At 41.2% G+C, this 21,260-nt stretch overlaps 1 protein-coding gene across 1 annotated transcript; it reads left to right on the top strand.

Annotated features, from left to right (window-relative positions):
* Window positions 1–83: 83 nt before the first annotated feature.
* Window positions 84–18,995, top strand: STIL (STIL centriolar assembly protein). Its single transcript, XM_039556369.1, has 16 exons — window positions 84–278; window positions 1,331–1,437; window positions 1,755–1,870; window positions 1,980–2,167; window positions 3,166–3,413; window positions 4,253–4,336; window positions 4,452–4,538; window positions 6,176–6,323; window positions 7,432–7,541; window positions 8,333–8,447; window positions 9,247–10,296; window positions 11,590–11,755; window positions 12,506–12,731; window positions 14,594–14,786; window positions 15,406–15,659; window positions 17,482–18,995. Exons 2-16 carry the CDS (start codon window positions 1,346–1,348, stop codon window positions 18,293–18,295), a joined length of 3,891 nt encoding a protein of 1,296 aa, XP_039412303.1. The 5' UTR covers window positions 84–278; window positions 1,331–1,345; the 3' UTR covers window positions 18,296–18,995.
* Window positions 18,996–21,260: the final 2,265 nt, after the last annotated feature.

The following is a 21,260-nucleotide window of genomic DNA, read 5'->3' on the forward strand; positions in this document are numbered from 1 at the left end:
GGGCGGAGGGGGCGGGGTTCTGCGCTCTGATTGGCCGGCGCGGAGCGAGGGCCGGCCGGGGCCGCAGAAGGCGCCGGGGCGCGCAGGACGCGGCGGGAGCGGCGGAGCGGGGCTTTGAGCCTGAGGGGCCGTCGGGGTCGCGCCGCTCTCCTCTCACGGCCGCTGCCCGGCTGAGCCGGGGGCTGCAGCGGGCAGGCCCCGCGCCCGGGAGAGGGAGAAGAGGAGAGTGCAGAGCTGCGGCCCTGCCCGGACCCCGTTTGGCCCGGCCCAGATCTGAGGTACCCACTCGGCGCCGGGAGGGCCCGCATCGCCCCCAGCCCCGCCGGGCACGCCGCGCCCGGTGCCCCTCTGCGAGTGCGGCTCTGGGTGTAAAGAGCTAGAGAGGCGGGGGGTAGTGGGTTTCAGCTTCGTGTTTGTCAAATGGAAACAGTGGGGCTTTAAAAAAAATTCCTCTTTTATAGGCTTAAGTTTGAGGATTATTTGGGCATTTGGCTATTCATGGGAATTAATTAACTGCCGCTGGAAACACGAGAGGGGCCTGAGTTCCTTAGGGGGCTGCCTTAAAAATAAAGGTCTTTCCTGGCAAGTGGAAATGCAGAGGAAGCACCTTTGCTTGGCAAAGTTTCATGCTTGAGATAACTACAAAGAGACTTCTTGCTTATTTGTTAAAAGGTATTGAGGTGTTTGCCAAATTATATGGGCTGTCAATTGTTTTGTGTGTTACTTTGTTTAGGCACCTCAAAAAAATCTAATCCCGCTCGTGTAAATAAGTTAATGTGATTACATGCTGATATCTTCAGGGCTCTTTGAAGTCTGACTGCAAGTTTTGCACTGTATTATTTGAGTTAAGCCAGAGCTTTATTTCAGAAGTCTTCAAATTTTAAGTGGTTTGAATGCTCACTTGAAATCCCAAGACTGAAACAGGGCTTTAGGAAGCTGATCTAGTGTTACATTTGCTAAATCAGTTTTTGTGTGCCATGGGAGTTTCTAATTAGTGATAACTCTCTTTTTCCCTAAACTATATTCAGAGCAGCTTTTCCTTAAGCTTTGTCTGCAAACTTGTATTTTGGCCTACACATCTTCCAAGGTTCCACAAAGAAACCGTCAGGTGGACAATAAAAGTCCTGTGTTGACTTCGTAACTCTGACAACTTTGTAGGACAAAGTTTCTGCTTTGTTGGCCTGGACTTGAAACAAAAAAAGTACCAACAGTTTATGTATCCTGAGCTTGGTTTTCTTACTGTGTCGTGCTTTTGTTCCTTCTTTTAAACATTGTAAGATAACTATGTACCCTAATCCATTTTTTTTTTTTATCTCTATGATCTTCCCAGATTTTTCCCAAAAGGATGGTCCCTTTCAGTTTCCCTCTGTCCAAGTGTGCACTTTGGGACCCAGTCCCCATGGGTGATGTTATTGGCGCACACATCACCTATTACAGGTATCAGTAACCTTTTCGGGGAAGCTAAAGGTTCAAATAAATTATGGACTATGTGATGCAAAGCTTCATTTTATCCTTTGATTCTGCTGCATGACAAGGCTCAAAGAGGAAGCAGTGTGTTTGCTATAAGTATATAGGGATTTTCATTGGAAAGATTTGAGTTTCCTTTGTGTAACACAGTCCAGTGGCTTGACGATGCATCAGTCTAAAGTAACGTAAAATCTTTCCATTTTCTTCCCATATGGATAAGTGATACTTTTTAAAAACAAGCATTAAAAAGATTTTATGACTTAAACTTGCTTATTGTCTCTTTTTAGAAACCCCAAACTATCTGTGGTGGAGAAAACCTTGCGGCTTGCCTATCGCCATGCTAAGCAGAATGAAAAGAAATCATTTTCCTGTTTTTTGCTTGGGACCTTGGCAGTAGATGAAGGTAATTCTAAACATGAGGTAGACAGGCAATATTGTTTGGTTGGTTAAGCTGTCATTAAGGAGCCTGAGTTGTTGCCCTTGGACTCTAACTTTATTTATTTATTTTGAAGATGGGGAAGGCATAACGCTAACAATAGACCGCTTTGATCCTGGCCGAGAGGTTGCTGGTGGATCGGGCAAAATTCCAACTGCATCCCTTCCTGGAGACTTTTTGATTCCATGTACAGTTAGTGCCTGGGGACCTTGTTCAGATAATATTACAGTGCACAGTGCTGAAGATATCAGCTTGGCTTTCAAGGTAAGCAGCTCTTAGGAACTTTTGGGTCTCTTAAACAGGGAACTGTCTGCTAGGCAGGATGCTGGACTATGCACAGGGCTTGATTTCCAGCACAGCAAGGGTATGGCTGAAGCAAGACTATGTAATTGTGTGAAATGAGCTGCTTGAGTGTCATTGCAAAGTGTATTGGAAACTGTTGAAATCAGTTAGACCTCACAGGTGTTTAAGGATCACACAGTCTTTAATCTTGGATTAAAATCTTGCTGATTGGCCAAAGTTTTTCAGCTGGTCTAACCAGCAAAACAAAAGTAATAGCAGCAGAGTTACTTTAAGAAGAGAAAACAGCTTTTTTTCTTTTTTTCCTCAAAACTGTCATTCATGAGTTGCTGTATTTGGGCAGTTGCTGCTGAAGTGTTGCTAGGCAAGTGACTCACCCAAAATGTGTAAAGCTCTGTGTAGCTTAGCAGCCATAGCTGAAATGTGTGCCTGTTGCTTCTGTGCTGTAGACAAGTAATCTAGTAAATACACTTTCTGTTCATGTAAACTTTTCCCTGTAGCTGCTGTAGTGTGTAGTGTTTTATAATACAAATTAAGCTTGCTTCACATATGAGCTTTCTCATGATGATACATCCAGATGTTAAATTACAAATTTCTTGAATGCAAGAAAGAAAACATTGACAAATCAGTTTGAGCCTTTTAGTTGTCTGTTATTGTATTAATTTTTATATAATTTGAGTAACCCCAGGTTTTCTAATATATCATAAAACAGTGCTAAGCTGTGCATAGCTAATTTTCAAGTGTATTCTGCATCATTCATTATATTCAGTAGAGCAGTGAGCTTTGGAGACCTGGGTTAATGGCTTTTTGTATAGTACCTATTGCAATAGTAGCTGTGGTGAATAATTTGAGTTCCTAGTGTAATACATCTTGAATCATGGTAATCATGTGAAAATAATTTAGTGTATTTAACTTTTTTTTTTTTTTTTTTTTTTTTTTTTTTTTTTTTTTCTTACTTCTAGGGTCTGCAGCAGAGTCTGTGCAGTAAAGAATCTCTGGATCTTTCTAAACTGCTCACTCTTAGAGCTCACATTGTTTTCACAGAAAACCTGGATAACCTGCATTTTAATTTTCGCTGGGCTTCTCTTACTGTGGCGAATATTTTGGAATACACTCCTGTGAAGTCTGTCCCAATTATTCCAACAGCTCTAGCAAGAAATTTGAACAGTCCTATGAATATTGCACAAGTTCAAGGAACTTACAAATGTGGGTGAGTAACGGGTGGTGCTAAAACTGTCAAAGTTGCCTGTCAGTTTGTTGCCTTTCCTAAAGGAGGTAGGTAGGAGAGATCTTAACTTTACTTTGCTTTTTAGTAAAATAACTGGCATAAAAATAACATGTTTTCTGGCCTTGGAACTATATTAGAAGTTATGAACAAGAAACAGGAAATGGGGTGGAGCAAAAGCATTAACTGGTTCAGTTGGAGTTCTTGCTTTTGGCTTCAGTGAAAGGATCTTCCTGCTGGGGCAGGGGAGCACACCTCTAATCAACATAATAAATATGAACAGCTTCCAGCTTTTTAAGCAACGTCAGTGCTTGCCCTACAATGAAAATCAGATGAATGCAAACCAAAGCTTTTTTTTGTTAATTGTGCTTCTGAGATGATATTGGGGAGTCATCATTCTGACTGGTAACTAATTTAGTAGGATGAACTAAGGATAGATCCAGGAAATAATTTGAAGCAACTGAATGTCATTTTATTTGGAGAGGGATTTTACGAATGCCTCTCTAAAGGTTACTTTTCAAATTTAACATGACTTGTACTTCTGGATTTGTTATGAATACTACTTCTAGTATTCACTAAAATACTGCAAATAGTACTAAATAAATTTTGTCCTTGATGACCCTTTGATACACAGGGAATTGATGAAAAGCTGGGGAGTTGCTGTAAGTGTGTGGAGTAAGAGTAGTTTTGATTTTTATTTTTTTTTTCTCAAACTTCTTTTCTTACTGTATTTTCTAAACTTGTACTTATCTCTTCAGGATTTTTTTTCCCTGAAAAACTGCCTTCCAAAATACTAAAAAAACCCAACTTTTGCTTTCTTTCAGCTACCTTACTATGGACCAAACACGGAAATTGCTTTTGCTTCTTGAGTCTGATCCCAAGGCTTATGCTCTGCCATTAGTTGGAGTGTAAGTGTTTGTCCAGATTAATACACACATTGATTTGAGATGTATCTGAGGGATTACATAGCAAAAACTTGGCAACAGAACTGTCTCTAATTAGATTTTTTTTTCTTATTTCTAGGTGGCTGAGTGGAGTTACTCATATCTGTAGTCCTCAGGTCTGGGCCTGTTGCTTGCGATATTTGTTCAGTTCTTCAATTCAAGAAAGGCAAGTCACTTTTATGGGTAAAACATAGAAGCTATTGGCTGCCTAAAAAAGTATTCCACAGAATTGCATGACAACATGGGCTCTGCTCAAAGATATTTGAGGAAATTCTGTGATTTATAGGTTGTATAGAGGTAAGGCTGTCTGGCTTAAATGTTCTTTTTGGTTTTGGCTTCTGCACAAAAATTTTCTGTGACCAAAGTGTTGTAAAGCTGAGCTGATATCTCAAAGTCAGAAGAGGGTAAACATTAATATCATTAAGGTCACTGCATTTTAGTTTAAATAAGAAGCCACAAGCAGGAAACAGTAGTTTAAACAGTGGTGGGGTTTTGGTTTTGAACTTTTTTAGGGGTATTTTCTTTGAGATAAGTTTTCTTCCTGGTTGTGGCTGACCAACATATTGAAGCATATTGATTTGCAGCCTCTGCTGTCCTGTTATGACTTTCTGTTAAATGTTCAGTTTTTGTAAGCGTGTTTGCATTCTGGGGTATTTTTTCATTGTGACGTTAGTGAATAATAATTCCTCATTTTCTACATCTTTTCACTTGTAATATTTGCCAAGTTTTATCTGTATGGAAGCTGAGAGAGAGTTCAGGTATTCCTAGTTTGAAACTGCACCTCAGGTAAATGAGACTTTGAAATAAGCTGTATGCATAAGCACTTCTGATTGACCACACTTGTTTTTAAATTATGAAATACAGCCACGTTTGGTGAACAGATGTGTCTGCAATTACAAAATAGACTTCTTTTCCTTAACAACTGAAATATGTCCAAACACAGATAAGAGACCAATTAGATTATTAGATAGGCAAGTTAGATGCTTGACTCTCATTAACTTTCACTGATTCCATCATGGATTAGGGAGATTTGATGAACCATGCAAACAGCATTAACCTCTGCAGGCTAACTGCCTAATCTGTGCATCATACGTTTTTAACTCTTTAAGCTGTAAGTATAATTTTGAAGTTGTATGAATGTGTTTTTCAAGCATCCTGTTTCTACTGCTTTTTCTATCACATATATTACTTAATGAAAAAGCAAACAAATAAAAAAATCCCACAAACAAGCATGTTACAAGGGCTATAAAAAGAAAAACTGTTCTGAAAGTAGTTCTACTTTTTCCTGGAAACACACGTTATTGTCATTATCCTTGGACTTGTTTTAAGTGCTGACTGTTGTTACTCACTATTCTCAACTTGTAGAAAAAGAGCTTCAATATAATTTTCCTTAAAAAGAAAATCTGTTTGCTAGTGAATGTTTTTTGAATGTTTAGGGATAACCAAGTCACTAAGTGTCTTTATAATGCATCTTCAATTAAAAACTAAAATGAAAATAAAACACAGTATCATTCTTACAGATGTTTTCTTCTGTGTTGTGCTTAAAGTCTTCCAGGAATTCATTTAAAGTGCTAAGTGATTGTAAAGGTTTGAAATACAAAGGAGATAAATTATTCCCATTTCTCTACTTTTCTTGCATGTGGCTATGGTCATAAATCCATCTGCACTATCTATAGCTCAGCACCACTCAAAATGTGATCCACCAGTTTGCTAAACTGTGTGAAAATTTGCTCACTGTATTGAGAATTTAAGGGCCTCCTTCCTGTTTAAGTTATTTAAAGATGTGGTTTTCTTCTGTTTCAGGGTTTTTTCAGAATCTGGAAGTTTTCTTATTGTGCTTTATTCATTGACACACAAGGAACCAGAGTTTTATGAGTGTGTTCCATGCAGTGGGCAGACTGAGCTGGGGTTTCAGATCCTAACTTGCCATGAAACAGTTCACCTCTTCAAAGTAAGTGTCTTGCTTTCCTGCTGCATTGTGGTAAAATTTGCCTTAGTCATTATGATGTGACCCAAATGGATCTGCAGTGTTTGAAAATGATGTAGCTCTATAAAGCTGCTTTTTCCTGGTGATTATTGTAAATTGAGTTTGTCCCTCAAATTAAGAAGTTGCTTCCAAAGTCAGCACTGCTCACTTTTCTAATAGCATTAAGGATCTGTCTTTCAAATGTACTGTGCTGTGTTGTACTTGGTTAGTGTTCCTTCCTGCTAGTGACCTTCTGGCCTTCTGAGCAGAGACTCAGACTTCCTATAGCATTTGTTAGTCTGGTGTGCTCTGTGCCCCTTGGCCACATCTGACAGCTGCTCTGGGTGATGCTTGCTGGAGAGCAAAGCTGAGTGTCGTGCTTTGCCTGAAGTTGAATGCGAAAAGGAAAATTCAGTGGTTGCTAATTTCATCAAATTTTATCTTTGTGCAACGTAACTCTTTGAAAGAATTTGACACCATGTCTGGGAGATGGCTAGTAAGGTTTGAGGAGGTTCGAGGAAATCTCAGTTCCTAATGTGTCTTCCTAGGCTTGTGCAGAACCTGAAGCTGAGTTGTTAATTTGCTCAATAAATGCTGCTGTGCTCTGTCAGAGAAGCAGTGAGTGTAACATGTCCTACACAGTTCTCTTCCCAATTGAATTTCCTTGTTTTCAGGGCTGCCTTCTACCTTCAGCCTAGGGACAGCTTAGCTTTCTGAAGATGACAGATCTCTCCACAGAAGCTCACTTCTGTTGTCTCCAGGAGTTGCCCAGCTGTGGTGTGTGAAACAGTACAGGAACGTTTGCTGTTTCCTGTAGTGGTGACAGCCCTGGAGGAGTATCTGAGCAGTTACAGTGAGGAAGCATCTGCTCATGGCTATAATTAGCCCAACTACTTTACAGAGTAGCAGGGAAACAGTGTTGAACAGAAAGGGAAGTTGGCTGCCTCCTTGCAGTGGTGAAAAATTTGAAAATAGGGGACAGGCAGCAAATAATCACATAAATGTCCTTAAAGCTGTTTCTTTGGAAGTAGTGCCTCAGTGATTGAAAGTTTGAAGGTTTCTTGCTTCACAAATATGGAACACTTCATTCCAGAATGTTGAACCATCAGACAAGAATCCTATCCAGTTTGAGTTGAGTGCAGAAAACCAAAATGCAGAAACTGAGTTCTTCAGCAGAATTTGCAAGAAACTACCAATCAAAAGGTAAATCTTTCAGATGCCATTTATATGCAAAAATGAAGTATTTATTGGATGAAGTTTTTGATCTGTTCTGTGCTATGTGTCAGTTTAGCTGTACATACATTTTCTTGCATTAAAATCTGTGTATGTGCTTTTTATTATCACTAGAGTTAATAGTTTTCAAGTAAGATGGCTGTATTCCAAGAAAAACTACTTGGTACTGGTGGTTGTAATTTATACAATGGATGTTTCTAAAAAGGCTTCCTCACTGATGAGGCTTAGTTCACTGTATTAAGCTTTAAGTGAGATCTGTCCTTTGAAGCAAATCTCTAATTGAAATCTACTTGAGTTGGTAATTCCTTTTTTCTTCCCACTTTTTGGAGCTTCAAGACCTGGATAGGTTGAACCTCTAGTGATTTTTAAGAACTTCAGTCAAATCCATCAAATTTTTATCTAGAAGATGGCCTTTATTTTCCTTCAAACAATGTTACAATCTTCACTGTAGCACCTCCTATCTTTTAAATATAAATCAGTGCTTTGCTGTTAGAATGTCACTTTAAAGGTGTGTTTGTGTGAGGCTGTGGGGAGAGAGGGTTTTTATCTCCTTGCCCAAAAGCAGTATTTGTATTTTCATCATTTGATCTTAGAACTGTTTGCTGGGTGATCTCCTCAGCTAACCAGGGAGAAGGTGGTTAGCAACTGCGTCTTGAAAAAATCATGTTTTTCAATGTGCCATCTACAATGCATCAAGTTTCATGTTACTGCTGCCAAATCTGACAAGCAAACATTTTTACTTTGATTTATTTTGGTTTTAGTCCTCCCCAAGGCTCTTCACCCAGCAAGCTGTCAGCAAGTGATCACGACTCTGGTGTGGAAGATGAGGATTTATCCCCCAGACCAATTCCAAGTCCTCACCCCGTGAGTCAACAGGTAACTAAACAAGTAGTTGTTCTGGGTATCTCAGATGTGATAGAGCAGCAAAACTCATTGTAAGGGAACTGGACAGTGTAAAACTTCTCTCTCAAAGTGCTAGCAGGGTAAAACAGTGAAGAAATGAACCAAAAGTCCCAACTCCTGCTCTAGTTAACCTGCCATTTTTCCAGGATTCTAGATACTTTAATTCCTGTACCATGCTATGGTTTGGGAACAGAGAGAGTAGTTTCTACTTTAGGAATCTCACTGTTACTGAATGGAAGAGCTAGGGTGTCTTGAGACAGAGACAGCAAGCTCTTCTGGTTTTTTATTGCATTTACCCGAAAGATCTGCTGCTCTGTCCTTTTTCTGCTGAAGTGTGTACAAATACAATAAATACCAGCGCTTGTACAGCATAGGTGTAGAAGGATGTGATAGTTGTGTATAAAATATGTTCTGTTGCCACTATCTCCTGGGTCTAAGAATAGTGAGAGGGAACTTATAGTCTATTTCTAGAAAGGAGCACATTTCAGAACATGGATATTCCCTGAATTACATGGAGCATTCATTTGGCAGACATGGCTGTTGCGCTATATGAAAGGAGTTTTGTCCTTTAAGAATGATCCTAGAGATCTTGCTGCTTTTTCTGTACCTGGATTCTCCAATCATTTAGGAATGTGTTTAACATGTAGTTGGTTTGGGGCTGATAATCATCATATATTGATTTTAAATGAAAATGTTTTCTTTGAGGAAATCCTGCATTCAAAGAGCAGACAATGTTTTAAATTATCATACATGTGTGTAATTGTTCCTTCAGGTTACCAGAGTTTTTCCTTCAGTGCCAGAGCTGTCACTTATTTTGGATGGGAGTTTCATAGAATCAGGACAACCATCTAAGCCTGTGGGGACTTCAAATGCTAAAAGTCTACCCACAGGGCCAAATCAACCTGTTAGAGAGAAGTGGTGCATGAGATCTACATGTCACCCCAGCCAGCACTCTGAAGACAAGCAGAACTTTCCTGCTAATATGGGAGATCCCTCTCTGAGACGATTACCAAATCCTATAAGCCAGAAAATTCCAGCTTCAATGCCTTGTAGAGGAAATCAAGCTCCACTACAGCAGCAGGTGCAGTGTAAGAAAGCTTGCCCTCAATCAAGAAAAAGTTCGGGATCATCTTCTTCAACCCCTTGTAGTGGGCCTTCCCCAGATACATCTGTGCACCACCCCAGAAAGCCATTGGAAAAACTTGTGTTAAATCCTGAAAGTGTCACACCACAGGGAGAGCCTCCAGTTAGGAGAACATCAATATCTGGTTCCAAGCAGCTTCCTGCTGTCACACAGCCAGTCCTCCACAACTCTGCTTTGTCACCACAGAGCTGCAGACAACCACCAGACCTGCAGGTGCCAGTTCAAGTGCCACCTTGTTGTCCAGCATGCAGCTGTCAGTGTCCTGCTTCTCTCCAGTATAATCCCATAAACTCATGGCAAGGAATTGGTAAAATGAGCCCCAAATATGGAGTGGAAATCCAATCAGAGATGGCTCAGCAAAATCCTTGTACAGTTTTCCATCAAAATATCATTTGCCCAAATGTTTGCTGCAACTCAGGATATGCCACAAGCAGCCCTATAAACATGAAATATCCTGGGAAGACAGGGAGCTGTTCTCTTGACAATGGCTTATCACCTGGAATAAGGATGCCGTCAAGTGCAAGCTCCTCGAGTCCACAGTGCTGTGCAGCCCACTCCCCGTGCCTGCACACGCCTGCTCCTGCAGCAGGATCAGATAATGGAATGATGGGATTATCTCCAGATGCATACAGGCTTCTTACCGAGCAAGACAGACAACTCAAATTACTTCAAGCTCAGGTTTGTGGAAATGTCAGCTTTCTCCTCTCCCCTCTTAGTGATTATGTTTTGATTGTTCCTCTGCCAAAGTGATTAAATTAACTGTTGTCTATCCATGTTGGAACAAGGGAGCCTGTCATACCAGCTGCAGTCTGGGCATGGAGAGGGGACTCAATTAGCTCTACCAACTGGTGTCCCTTAAATAAAAATTACTTGACTCACATCTAATTAGATTTTGCATGTATTTTTATGGTATTTCCATAACATGAAGGTTTATTTTTAGTTGACCGTTTGTAGTGCAAACTAATACATGTTCTATAGAAATGCTTTTCTATATACATTCTTGTCTGTGTAAAAAAAAAAAAAAAAATTACTGCATAGGCTATAGGCTTTGGAATTATTGTAAACATACAGATGTAGCACAGAATGTTCTCATATGTTGCTTTTTCCACCTTCAAGCCTGCAGCTCCCTGAGCTGTTGCTTTGAAAACTTAAGTTGTCTGCATCAATTCCTGATTGATGAGGTCTTTGTTGCTGCGCTAGAAAACTGGACTTTGGGAGTCTTGCTGAGTTCTGTTGTCTTACTAGGTTAAGTTTCTTCAAAATACCAACCCTTTGATTCATCTGGTGGCCCTGTATTTTGCAGAGTGTGATTGGGGGCCGAAGAGCCCGAGTCTAAATTTTGCTGCTGGTGATGAACAAGACAAATAGGGAAGTTTGCAGTACTTAAACTAGAAAATTACAGCTGGAATATGTTTTTGGTATAGTTCCTGTGTGTAAAATCAAGCTCCCAAAGCATGGCTTGTGTGTGAGGGAAACCCCTCCTTAATGCAGCTTTCACTGTTACTGTATTTCTCCCTGGAGCTGCAAACTAACTGGTGAACAGGGTGGATGAAAATCCTAGAGAGAAGATTGCCTGGCAACCTTAATTTTATCATTTAATTGCTTAGCTTTGTAATTAATACAAAGTTGGTGCAGGGACAGTTGGCAAGTAAGTCAGTTAATAGGCTTTGTATGTGAATGAAAGGGGAGGAACACTTCCAGCAAGTGTGGTGCAGATAGGCTTTACCCAAGTTGTCTTGGTGCTGCCTCTGCCAATGTGCTTAAAGATCTTCTGTGCTAGCTCTGCCAATATCAAAATTGGTGTTTTGATTTATGCTGTGTGCACTGCTGAGAACTGGAAGGTGTTCAGACTGCTGTGGCAGTGCAGCTTGGATTTGAATCCAGATCTTAGCAGAAGCAAATGAATTCACTTTTGCCTGTTACAGCTTATATTTTATTGTCCATATCCTAACTTTGTGATGACTGTTACAGATCCAGCGCTTACTGGAAGCACAGGCTCGCCAGGCGGGTTCCTCGGAGCTGGGAGCCACCAGCCAGGCTGTGCAGCCAGAGAAGCCAGGGGACCTCGTTTCCATGGAAACACAGACCTCACCCCAGTCACACAAGAGGAAAAGTGTGAGCGTTGCTGTGAGCACAGGTAACGCTTCATTCTTTTAAAACAGACTGGCTGGCACCACTTTTTCTGGACGTTTCTGTGGTTTGTTTGGACATGGAGGAAATATTTTGCAGAAATGCTGAAGCTGGGCAAACATTCACCTAGATCCAAAAGACATCTAAGTTGTTGAGGTGTTACTTGCAAGTTTAGGCTGAAGTTACTTTTGTCTTTGATTGCCATCACTGAAAGAATTATTTTTCTGATAGCTTTAGAAAGGTGTTCTATTTAAAATCGTGTCTTATTGAAGCATAACTACACATCTTTTTTGATTTAATATACTGCTCTGAAAAGTAATAGCTTCTATGCCAAACAGTGTTCCAATAAATATATTATTGATGATGTTCGTAAATCATGCATGAAGAGGAGATTGTATTTGCTTTAAGTTAGGCAAGTTATGCAGCTGTATCTGTACAGCTGTGTATTAACATATTGGTTCCTGTTAAATCCATGGAAGTGTTGTGGTTAGTCTGGAGGAAACTTTGAAACAGGCTCAAGGTCAATGCATTAAAATGATTTAATACAACCATTTCTTTTCATCAAGTATGCTTTGGAAAAACTGGCACCTGAATGATGTTTTGGCAACTTCTAGCTGATTTAAATAGTAAATCACTTTCCAAATGGTGAAAGAAACATGAACGGGAGAGAATTATTCCTCTAGCTATACAAAGCCAAAGGGTCTCAGAAGAAAGTAATGACTTTTCCTAAATAGTTAAATCTCTAATTTTGTCCTAGGTGCTAGTTTATTTTGGAATACAGCCTCAGAAAAACAAGGCAACTCCATACCACAAGGGAAAAAAGAAGATGGAGAGATTTCCAAGGAGGACATAAGCATTTCAATTAATGCTGAACAAGATGCAAGTAATACAAGTATTGCTTCTTCCTTAAGGGTGGTTGACATGCCCAGCTTTGTAGAGAGTATTCACCTTGTGGAAGAAGGAACTAATCAGAACACTCCCCAGTAAGTAACCAGAAACACACTGTGCTCACATAATGGGCTGAACTGTCTTACATAAGTTACTACTTCTGTAATATTTTTTTCTTCAGGAGTTATAAATAGTCTGACTTCAGTTGTTGTGTTCTCTCCCTTCTTGATTTTTTTTATTTATGCTTTGAATTGTACAGCTCACCAAAACACAGTTGCCCTTAGAGTCTGCATTTATCAGTGATGCAGATGTAGCTCCCCTGCCTATCAGCAGCAGCTGATGGCAAAAGCCTTTGACTTGCAAAAGCATGCACTGTGCTGGCAGCATTCCTTTTCTTACCTTGAATCCTGACTGGAAAAGGAGATGCTGCTATAGTCAGTTGTTTTCCTACAGTGGCTTTTCCTTGTCAGCATTCAGAACCCTTCCAGTTCTGAGGGGTTGGGAAGAGGAGTTTGATTATGTGGCTGTTCCCTGAGTTTCTGTTTATTTTATGCCTAATTGCTTTGTGTGTGGTGCATGCATGTACTGACTTCACTGCTGTTAATTTAATTATTTTTAAGCTCAGATTCTTTGTAGTGCAGTGACTAATTTCAGACTAATTTGGGAAGTGATTTAAAAAATATTTTTAATTATCTATATGGATGCTATTTCTACATAGGAATAGCTCAACAATTTAGCACTTTAGTGATCTAATACTGTCTAAGTATAAAAAGCCAAAGGAGAGGGAATACCCTTCCAGTTAAATTAGGTTTCTAAAATATTCAAATTGAGAAAGATGATGGTAATTAAGCTATAACTTAACTATTCATAGTCCTTGATTAAAGTACTATCTGCAAACATATACTGCTACCACAAATATTATGGATTCAGATCAATCTTATGAACATTGTATTAGGACAATGCCATCTTAAGATTCTCTTCAACTTGGATTCATAAACCTGTAAAATAGCTGTAAAGTGTCTTATAGTAAGAATGTAGAGCATCACACAGATTTCTTTGAGGAGGAGGAGGGGAACATTTTTGGGAATGATGAATAATTGCTAGTGTAACAGTAGCTGATAACCTACACTGACTATCTGGTATGTCACGTGGTTTAAATCTTATCGCTTTCAACACAGGCAATTGATCAGTTGAGTTCTGAAATTCCCTTATCTTACACTTGTCTCCTCAGGAGGAACAGGAAGGGGGAGGAGGGTCGTTTAAGGATCTTCTTGGGATGATAGTAGTATTGATATGTCTGGTCTCCAGAGGCTTATGCCATGCACAGACCAACTGAGGGGGGTGCAGAGCATTGTGCTGTAACTCATTCAGAGTATTTACCCTTTTTACCCTTTATAGCTCTTCTTTCACATCTCTCACTGAAAAGTATTTCAACTAGGTGTTTGTTCTCAGTTTGTGATATTCAGTGTACTTGTAACTTGTAACTGTCTTTGAGAGGTTTTTAAACTGCCACAGGAATCCCATGATAAGTTATGTAGCTTGGTAAAAGCTGCTTTTTGAATGTCATGTGTCAGAGCATACGGAAGGTATGCGTTCCTAAAGGCTTGTAACTTTCCCTTCATCTGGTTTAAGGTTAAGTTGTAGTGTGTCACTGGGTTTTGACTACTCCAGAGATGCTGTTGCCACTTTGAAATCATCTTTTGAAAACCTGGCCAGGCTGTTGTAGTTGCACACTTGGAGGTGTATTTTCTCAGTCCTCATATGACTTTTGAAAGAAAGTGACTGCAGAAAGGAGCAAAGCCTCAAGCAGCAAGCAAACTAAAACCTGTTAGGATCTGTTTGCAGTACTTGATTGTTCTCTTGCTCTGATGCTCATGAAAAAATAAAGTACGTGTAGTGGTAATGATGCTTTTGCTGTTTCAAGGAAGTATGTAGCTATCTTGGTGTTCTCTTCCAGAACTGGAAACTTTTCCCAAGCACTTGTTCGTGGTTCATCGTTGGAAGAAAATGTCAGTGTGTCTTTACAGAAAGAGCCATCGGAGGGAGCCAGGAGCCAGGTGGTGGTAACAAGTGAGCAGAGCTCTGAGCCACCCACCTCGCTGCTGCCTCGGCAGCCCTCAGAGGAGCAGAAGCTTTACCAGGACTTACTGGTAATTCATGCACATTTTTATATTCTGCACTGAGTGCAACAGTCAGAACAGCACCCTGCTGAAGTTATGATGTGGTATTGGCATGAATGAAAACTGCGTGTGGTTTTCAGATTCACAGTGTGCTCTACAGAAGGCTCCAAGTTTGTGGTTCTTCAATTTTTTTTTAATGTTTAAGTGGTTATTTTGTAGTTCTCTTTCATGCATACCTGGAGTACTGTCTGTTACCTAATAAATAATAATTCTTTAATTCAAAGATATCCGCTGATGACTTTCCAAATTAGTGGCCTTTAAAATAACACAGCATTTTACATTCAAGTCCCTTAAAGGGCAGATATTTTAATCTTGAAGAGTATCAGTATGTGATGTGTTTAAATTCAGAAGAGACTCTTATAGAAAGCTTGAAGTGTAAGATGTTCTAGTGTTTGACTACACTGCTGTGAGTTTAAGTGATTGCATCTGAACTGAATCTGAATTTTCATTCTTTAGCAGAATATGCTATTAATCCATCAAGTTGTATTTGAAGTTGTGTAAGAATAAGTCAGGATTTTGGTATTTGACAGCTCCTGTATGTCATGATGTTTTTGCCATGTGGTCTTTTCCCTGCTCCCTTTTTCTGTAGGGCCAAGTAAACCACCTCTTGAAGTCCTCAGAAGAGCAAGATCACTTGCCTTTAAAATCAGGATTTGTTAATGGTGATGGTCCTAAGTGTCAGGATATTGATGGTGCAGCAGAATTGGCTTCAGAAACTGACACAGGAGGGGTGGACAAAGAGAGTGTCATTAGTGCCACACTCAAACAGCTGAGGAGTCTTGGAGTGACAGTGGACTCACCTGGCAATATGAAGGAAAATACACACAAAGTGGAGAATGCCAGGTAAAATACTGGTGGTTTCAAACAGTAATGTGTAGATACAACTGAAAATGAAGATTTGGCTCAGTGAGTCAAGAGAAGACTCTTTTCACTGCCGCTGGGATTTGGGTGCAACTTGATCTCCATTTTCTGCAAAATTGAAACGCTGCCTCGTGCTATGGGCATTTCAGATAGGTTTAAGGGCTCTGCTAGCAAAACTCAGATTATTTAAATATAATACAAGTAGCTCTAGCTGTTAGAGCATCTGGTGATTCTTAAAGCATTGTGCATGCAGGTCCCTAGAATAACAAGGAAGCTTTTGGCAGTTCTTTGGTCTGTGTCAAAGTATTCTAGAGAAACTCTGGACTTGGGAGACTGAATGTTAAGCAGCTGTGTGTTTTGTCATTGCTTCTTAACCTTTGTCTTGCACTTTACCAGAATATGTGAAATTGTTATTGTGGCTTTGGTGTCTAATCAAAACTGGTTCTCTCCTAATTGCTTGTTACTGTGGGGACTGTGCCTTGCACAGAGAAAGTGCTGGGGAGGGAAACTCTCTTGTTGAAACAGAGGAAGGAACAGAGCAGTAACTTCTGAAGGAGGGTTTTTAGGCACAGGAATTTACTTGTGTAGCTGTGTAGGCATAGGCTGACTGCCTGGTACAGCTTCACTTTCATCCTTATTGTCTTCTTGGTCCTAGGATGTAGCTATTATGTAAACAAAAAATCTAACCACCTCCTAATTAATCTTCTCTTCAGCCATGTGTCAAAAGCTGTTTCCAGTCATACAGTTTCTAACCTCTTTTCTCTCCTTTTTACTTGTATTTTATTGGGTTTTTTTCTGGAGTTTCTGGACTACTTTCCTGGCTGGACAGTCTGTCAGTGTTCTTTTAATGTCAATAACATGCTAATATGTGAGCCCATAAAGCAAAACTGGAACTCTTGGGGTTTTTTTCTTCAAACTTGGGGAGTGGGGTGGAGTTCTTCCTTCTGCCACTTTCAAGACTGATAAACAATTCTGAGAAAAGGTCCACAGCTTAGTAGAGAAGGAAACAACAGTGCAGCTCCATAGCATAAGTAGTTGTTGTTCTGAGCCAGTTTATTCTCCCTGGGCAAACTTCAGAATTCGTGCTCAGTGAAATAGGAGGCCTCTTAATATGAGGAGCTTGGGTTTGTGAACTAGTATATGATGTATGAACTAAATGCAGTGGTTTACAACTGTTACTGGTGTACCAGAGCTTGTTCATTCAGTCTTTAAACATTTGAGATATAGATATATAGATATATATATATATATGTACAAGAAATTGCTGTATCAGGCAACAGAACAAATGAACATTTCCCATTTGAAGATACTTCAAAAACTAGAACCTTGTAGGCTTCTGGAAACAGATACTATGTCAGAGTTTCTGTAAAAATCCTGGGATTACCATGCATTGGGAAAGATGTTCTTGGTCTCAGTCACTGGGCTTGTATTTCTAGCTGTAAAGTTTGGGTTGGATGGTAGAATTCAGAGTTGTAGGATCAGACACATGATGTCACATTCACTGGTGAGAAAAGACCAAGAGCTCAAATCTGCTTTAAAAGCAAAACCAGCTCTCTAATCTGCTAGAGATGGGTGGCTCTTCATATGAGGGTGCTGTGTATTGAAGGGAATATCATCCATCCTCTGACAGTGTTTGGATACTGTGGGGGTGGGTAGCTGCTTTTCAGTATGTGCAGATGATAAGATCTCAGTCCTGATGGAGCTGTGGTGTTCAGAAGAAAGGAGAAATCAGTACACTGAGCAAAATGGTGAACTTCATGCTTTTCCTGTAATGCTAAGCTAACTTTTTGATGTTTTATTTCAGCATTTTGGCATGCATCAGTCCAGAAGCAGTGGTGCCTGGATTAAATTCCATGTCACTTGCCAGTGTCAGCATGTGTCCCAATGTTGTTGATCTGAGCATGGAAGCAAATGCTATAGCACTCAAATATCTCAGTGAAAATCAGTTATCCCGACTGTCTCTCAGTCGCTCAGGCCAAAACCCTCCTGCAGATTTCTCCTTCCAAGACATCTTGCAAACAAATATGGACAAGAGCATGGTGGGTCTGAGTTTAATTTCACCCAACAATATGTCCTTTGCAACCAAGAAGTACATGAAGCGATATGGGCTGATACAGGGCAATGACAGCAGTGAAGATGAAGAGGAACTGCAGGCTCAAGATGGCAATTTTGGCACTGGTAAAAGCATGCCAGACAAGAACTGTACTCCTGTGTTGGACAGCTTCAGCCACCAGGCTGAATTATCCAAAAGAATGGATGGAAGACCTCTCGTTCACCTAAAAAGTCACAGCAGAGAGTTGACTACTAATACTTCTCCACCAGAATTAAACAGCCCAGGTTTAAGAAATACTACAAATGAAATTTTTCCTCCCAGAACAGATCAAGCAGATGAAAACTCATTTCAGTTCCTAAAGGATTTAAAATCAAAAACCAGATTGTTACCTGGGAGGGTTGAATTCACTGAACAACCTGTCAGGAAAGATGGAGGAGATACTCAGGCCTTCTGTGGAAATCTACATACTCCACCTCTTGAAATGTTAAACCAGTCAAACAGCATAAATTCTGTTGGCACCATTCTTGATGTGAAACAACTCAGGCAATTACCAAAGCTGTTCTGAACATCCCCTGAGATGATTGCAACCACTGCTTCAAATCAGAGGGACCTCTCTGTAAAGGACTACAGGAAACCACAGATTGAGCTGTCTTTGAAGAGGTCACTCTGTTGTAGCAATGTAAAACTTGCAGAACTGAGTTTTCAGCCCAGCTCAGGGACAGCCACCTCAAAGTGCCTGGCTGAGGCAGTGCTGATCAGCATTGACATATGTGTGCACTTTTGTTTACAGTTAGGTGTGATTTTAAAGCATATTGAAGATGAATCAACCTGAGCCCAAGATGTACTTTTAATATAATTTTAACAGGGTGATTACTTAAGTGTTCTTCTGTTGACTTTTTAAAAACAGACTTTTCCGTGTTTGTGCCATCTGAGAGCCACTGATAATATATGTGGCAGAGCAGGGGTAAAGGAGCTAAAGCACTAATTTCTAGAAGTTTGTTGAAATGGTTGGATTACTGTGTGGGCATTGTGTCTGTGGGGAAGGGAGGTATAACTTAGGCTTTACTTTGCATAAAATTATTTTGAATTCAGCCAAAATGGCCCATGTAACTCTCTGTATCATGAAATCTTTGAAGGAAAGGGGGGAAAGCTGGCACTTTTAAAACTTTTGTGATTGTTTTTTTCACCTCTGTGTTTTCTATTTATTTAAAATTACATACTGCTCATAAAGGTCAAAGGTTCCATTAAAAAAAAATTAATCTTTAGTTGTCTAATGCTGCCTTTATTTAAGACACATGTGGCTTCCCAGTCCTTGTTAGAATGGTTAACCTGAATTTCACTGGTTCAGCTGCTACTGAACTCCTCAAGGATCTGATACTGGGTGATGGGGTATGCAGAAATAATAGATTTACTTTGTTCTGAATTAATACAGAAATATTCTGTCACCAAGCACTACAGTCTATTAATGAAGCAGCTCTTTTCCCATAACCTTGTGATGATAATATTGCGCAAGGTGAAGAATTAGGCTGGAAGTGGTGATTCATTCCCACTCCTGGTGGGAGGACAGTGGAATGATGGTGGAGCCTTGTGTTTTCTCACTGGCCTTTTAGTACATCAGCATTCTCTAACAGGCATTGGAACAAACTCTGTTTTAGTGATGGCATTGTCTCAACAGCAGTTCAGGCGGTGGTGCTGACCTTGCCTTTCCTGTTCTGAGTGTTAAACTAGAGGTTAAAACACCCCCCCCCCCCCTGAAATCCTGGGCCTTTCCCAGTCAAATCCTAAGGACTGCAGTGTTAGTTTGTGGTATGTTTGAGTGGGCACTAATTGCTAATTAATTTTTTACAGAATTAGTCTGTGATAAGCCGTGTGCCATTTTGAAGCCAGTAAAGAGAGAGGAAGGCAGCAGCTGCCTTTAAGCCATGTCAGAACTTCTCTTCTCACGCAGCCTCTTCCATCAACAAGGGTATTTGCTTCCTTTCAGGAAAGGTGCTACTTTGCTGTGCTGAAAAATAAAACCTTTCTCAGTCCCTGCATCTCCCCTGGATCAGGCATAAGCTTATTATCTGCCAGCACATTTTCTGCTGAATCAGTCAAAAAATAGTTAATGTTTTTCAACATTCCAGTGAGATGAATGAGGCAATTCATACCTCTGAGCTATTGTTGCAGGGTTTTGTTCTTTGTTTCCTATTGTAAAATGTCTGGAAACACAGGAAGATGACAGTTGTATTGGTTAATATTTTAAAGACTTTCTTCAAATGCTCAAGGGCTAGAAACAATTTGAAAACAAAAGCCAAACTACTTGCACACAGCTCAGGACAAGGGTGTGGTGTTATAGTAAGTTACACAAATCATATAATCCTGGACAGCAACCTCTGAGCAAGCAAAACATTAACTTACTGGACCAAAACAACAAAAAACACCCTTCCCTTTAAGCAGAATTTTCCTTTCATATTGTGGTGCTGAGTAATTTCAAAATGTCTGGATTTCTTTTTTTCCCTGAAACAGCTACTGCAATTTCAGGCAAAAAACACATGGAAAGTCAGGTCTGGCTTTGTTAACTGAGCACTGGGGCCCAATCTCTAGAGCTAGCTCATCAGGCAATGACATGGCTAATGGGGCAACATTAAAGCTTTATTGATTTGGTTTTTGTTTTCTTCTATTGTTTCTAGCCATTTCTTATTGTAATTAAGGGAAGGTATTTATAGTGCTAGTTGAAAAGGTGCATCACTGACCGCATTACTCTGGATCATTTTAGTGCTCCCCCTCCCAACGGAAGGGTTTTGATCCCTCTTCACTTGAAGAGGTAAAAATGCGGGCCGGAGCTAGGTTGAGCACGGCCCCGGCTCCCACCGCAGCGGGCGCAGGCACGGCTGGGAATGGCCCCGCAGCGGCCCTCGGTGCTCCCAGCATCTTCTGATGCTCGGCTTCCTAATCTCCCCCGCCCAGCCCCGGCTGTTCTATCTTTAACGCTTCCTGTTGGTGAGAGGAGCCGGCTCGAAAATGGTCGTGTTTCCTGGCGGGAGGCACGGCGGGCTCTTCGGCGCGTCGTGACCGTCCCTGCCCCGCCGCCCCACGCACGCTGCCGGCATCGTGCGGGCTCCTGCCGGCCGGGACACGGCCCCGGCCCCGGCCGTGCCGCGGGGGGAGCGGCCGGGGCTTGTGGAAACCTCTCCCACGGCCGCGTCCAGAGCAGGAGGCTGAGGGGAAGGAGTGAAAGGAAGAATAACAGCTCCGGCATTTCCCCCTGCGGGAGGGCGCGCAGGTGGCGGGGAGACAATAGCGACCCCCGCACCCCGGCCCCGCCGCCGCCCCCCTCACGTACGGCAGGTGCGGCCGGGCCTCTCCGCCGCTTGTCCTCCGAGCCCCGCGTAGGGCCGGGGTCGCCGCCTGGCCCAAGCCCCGTAGAGGGGACCGGGGGTGTCCCGGGAAGGGCTCAGCCCGGGTCCCTTCCTCCCCGTCCCGCGCCGGGGGTGATTTCGTTGATTTTCGGGTTCCCGCGCAGGCCGGCCCCCGAGCTGTCCAAAACC

Source organism: Corvus cornix, chromosome 8 (assembly GCF_000738735.6).
Source record: "Corvus cornix cornix isolate S_Up_H32 chromosome 8, ASM73873v5, whole genome shotgun sequence".
Taxonomy (NCBI): Eukaryota; Metazoa; Chordata; class Aves; order Passeriformes; family Corvidae; genus Corvus; species Corvus cornix.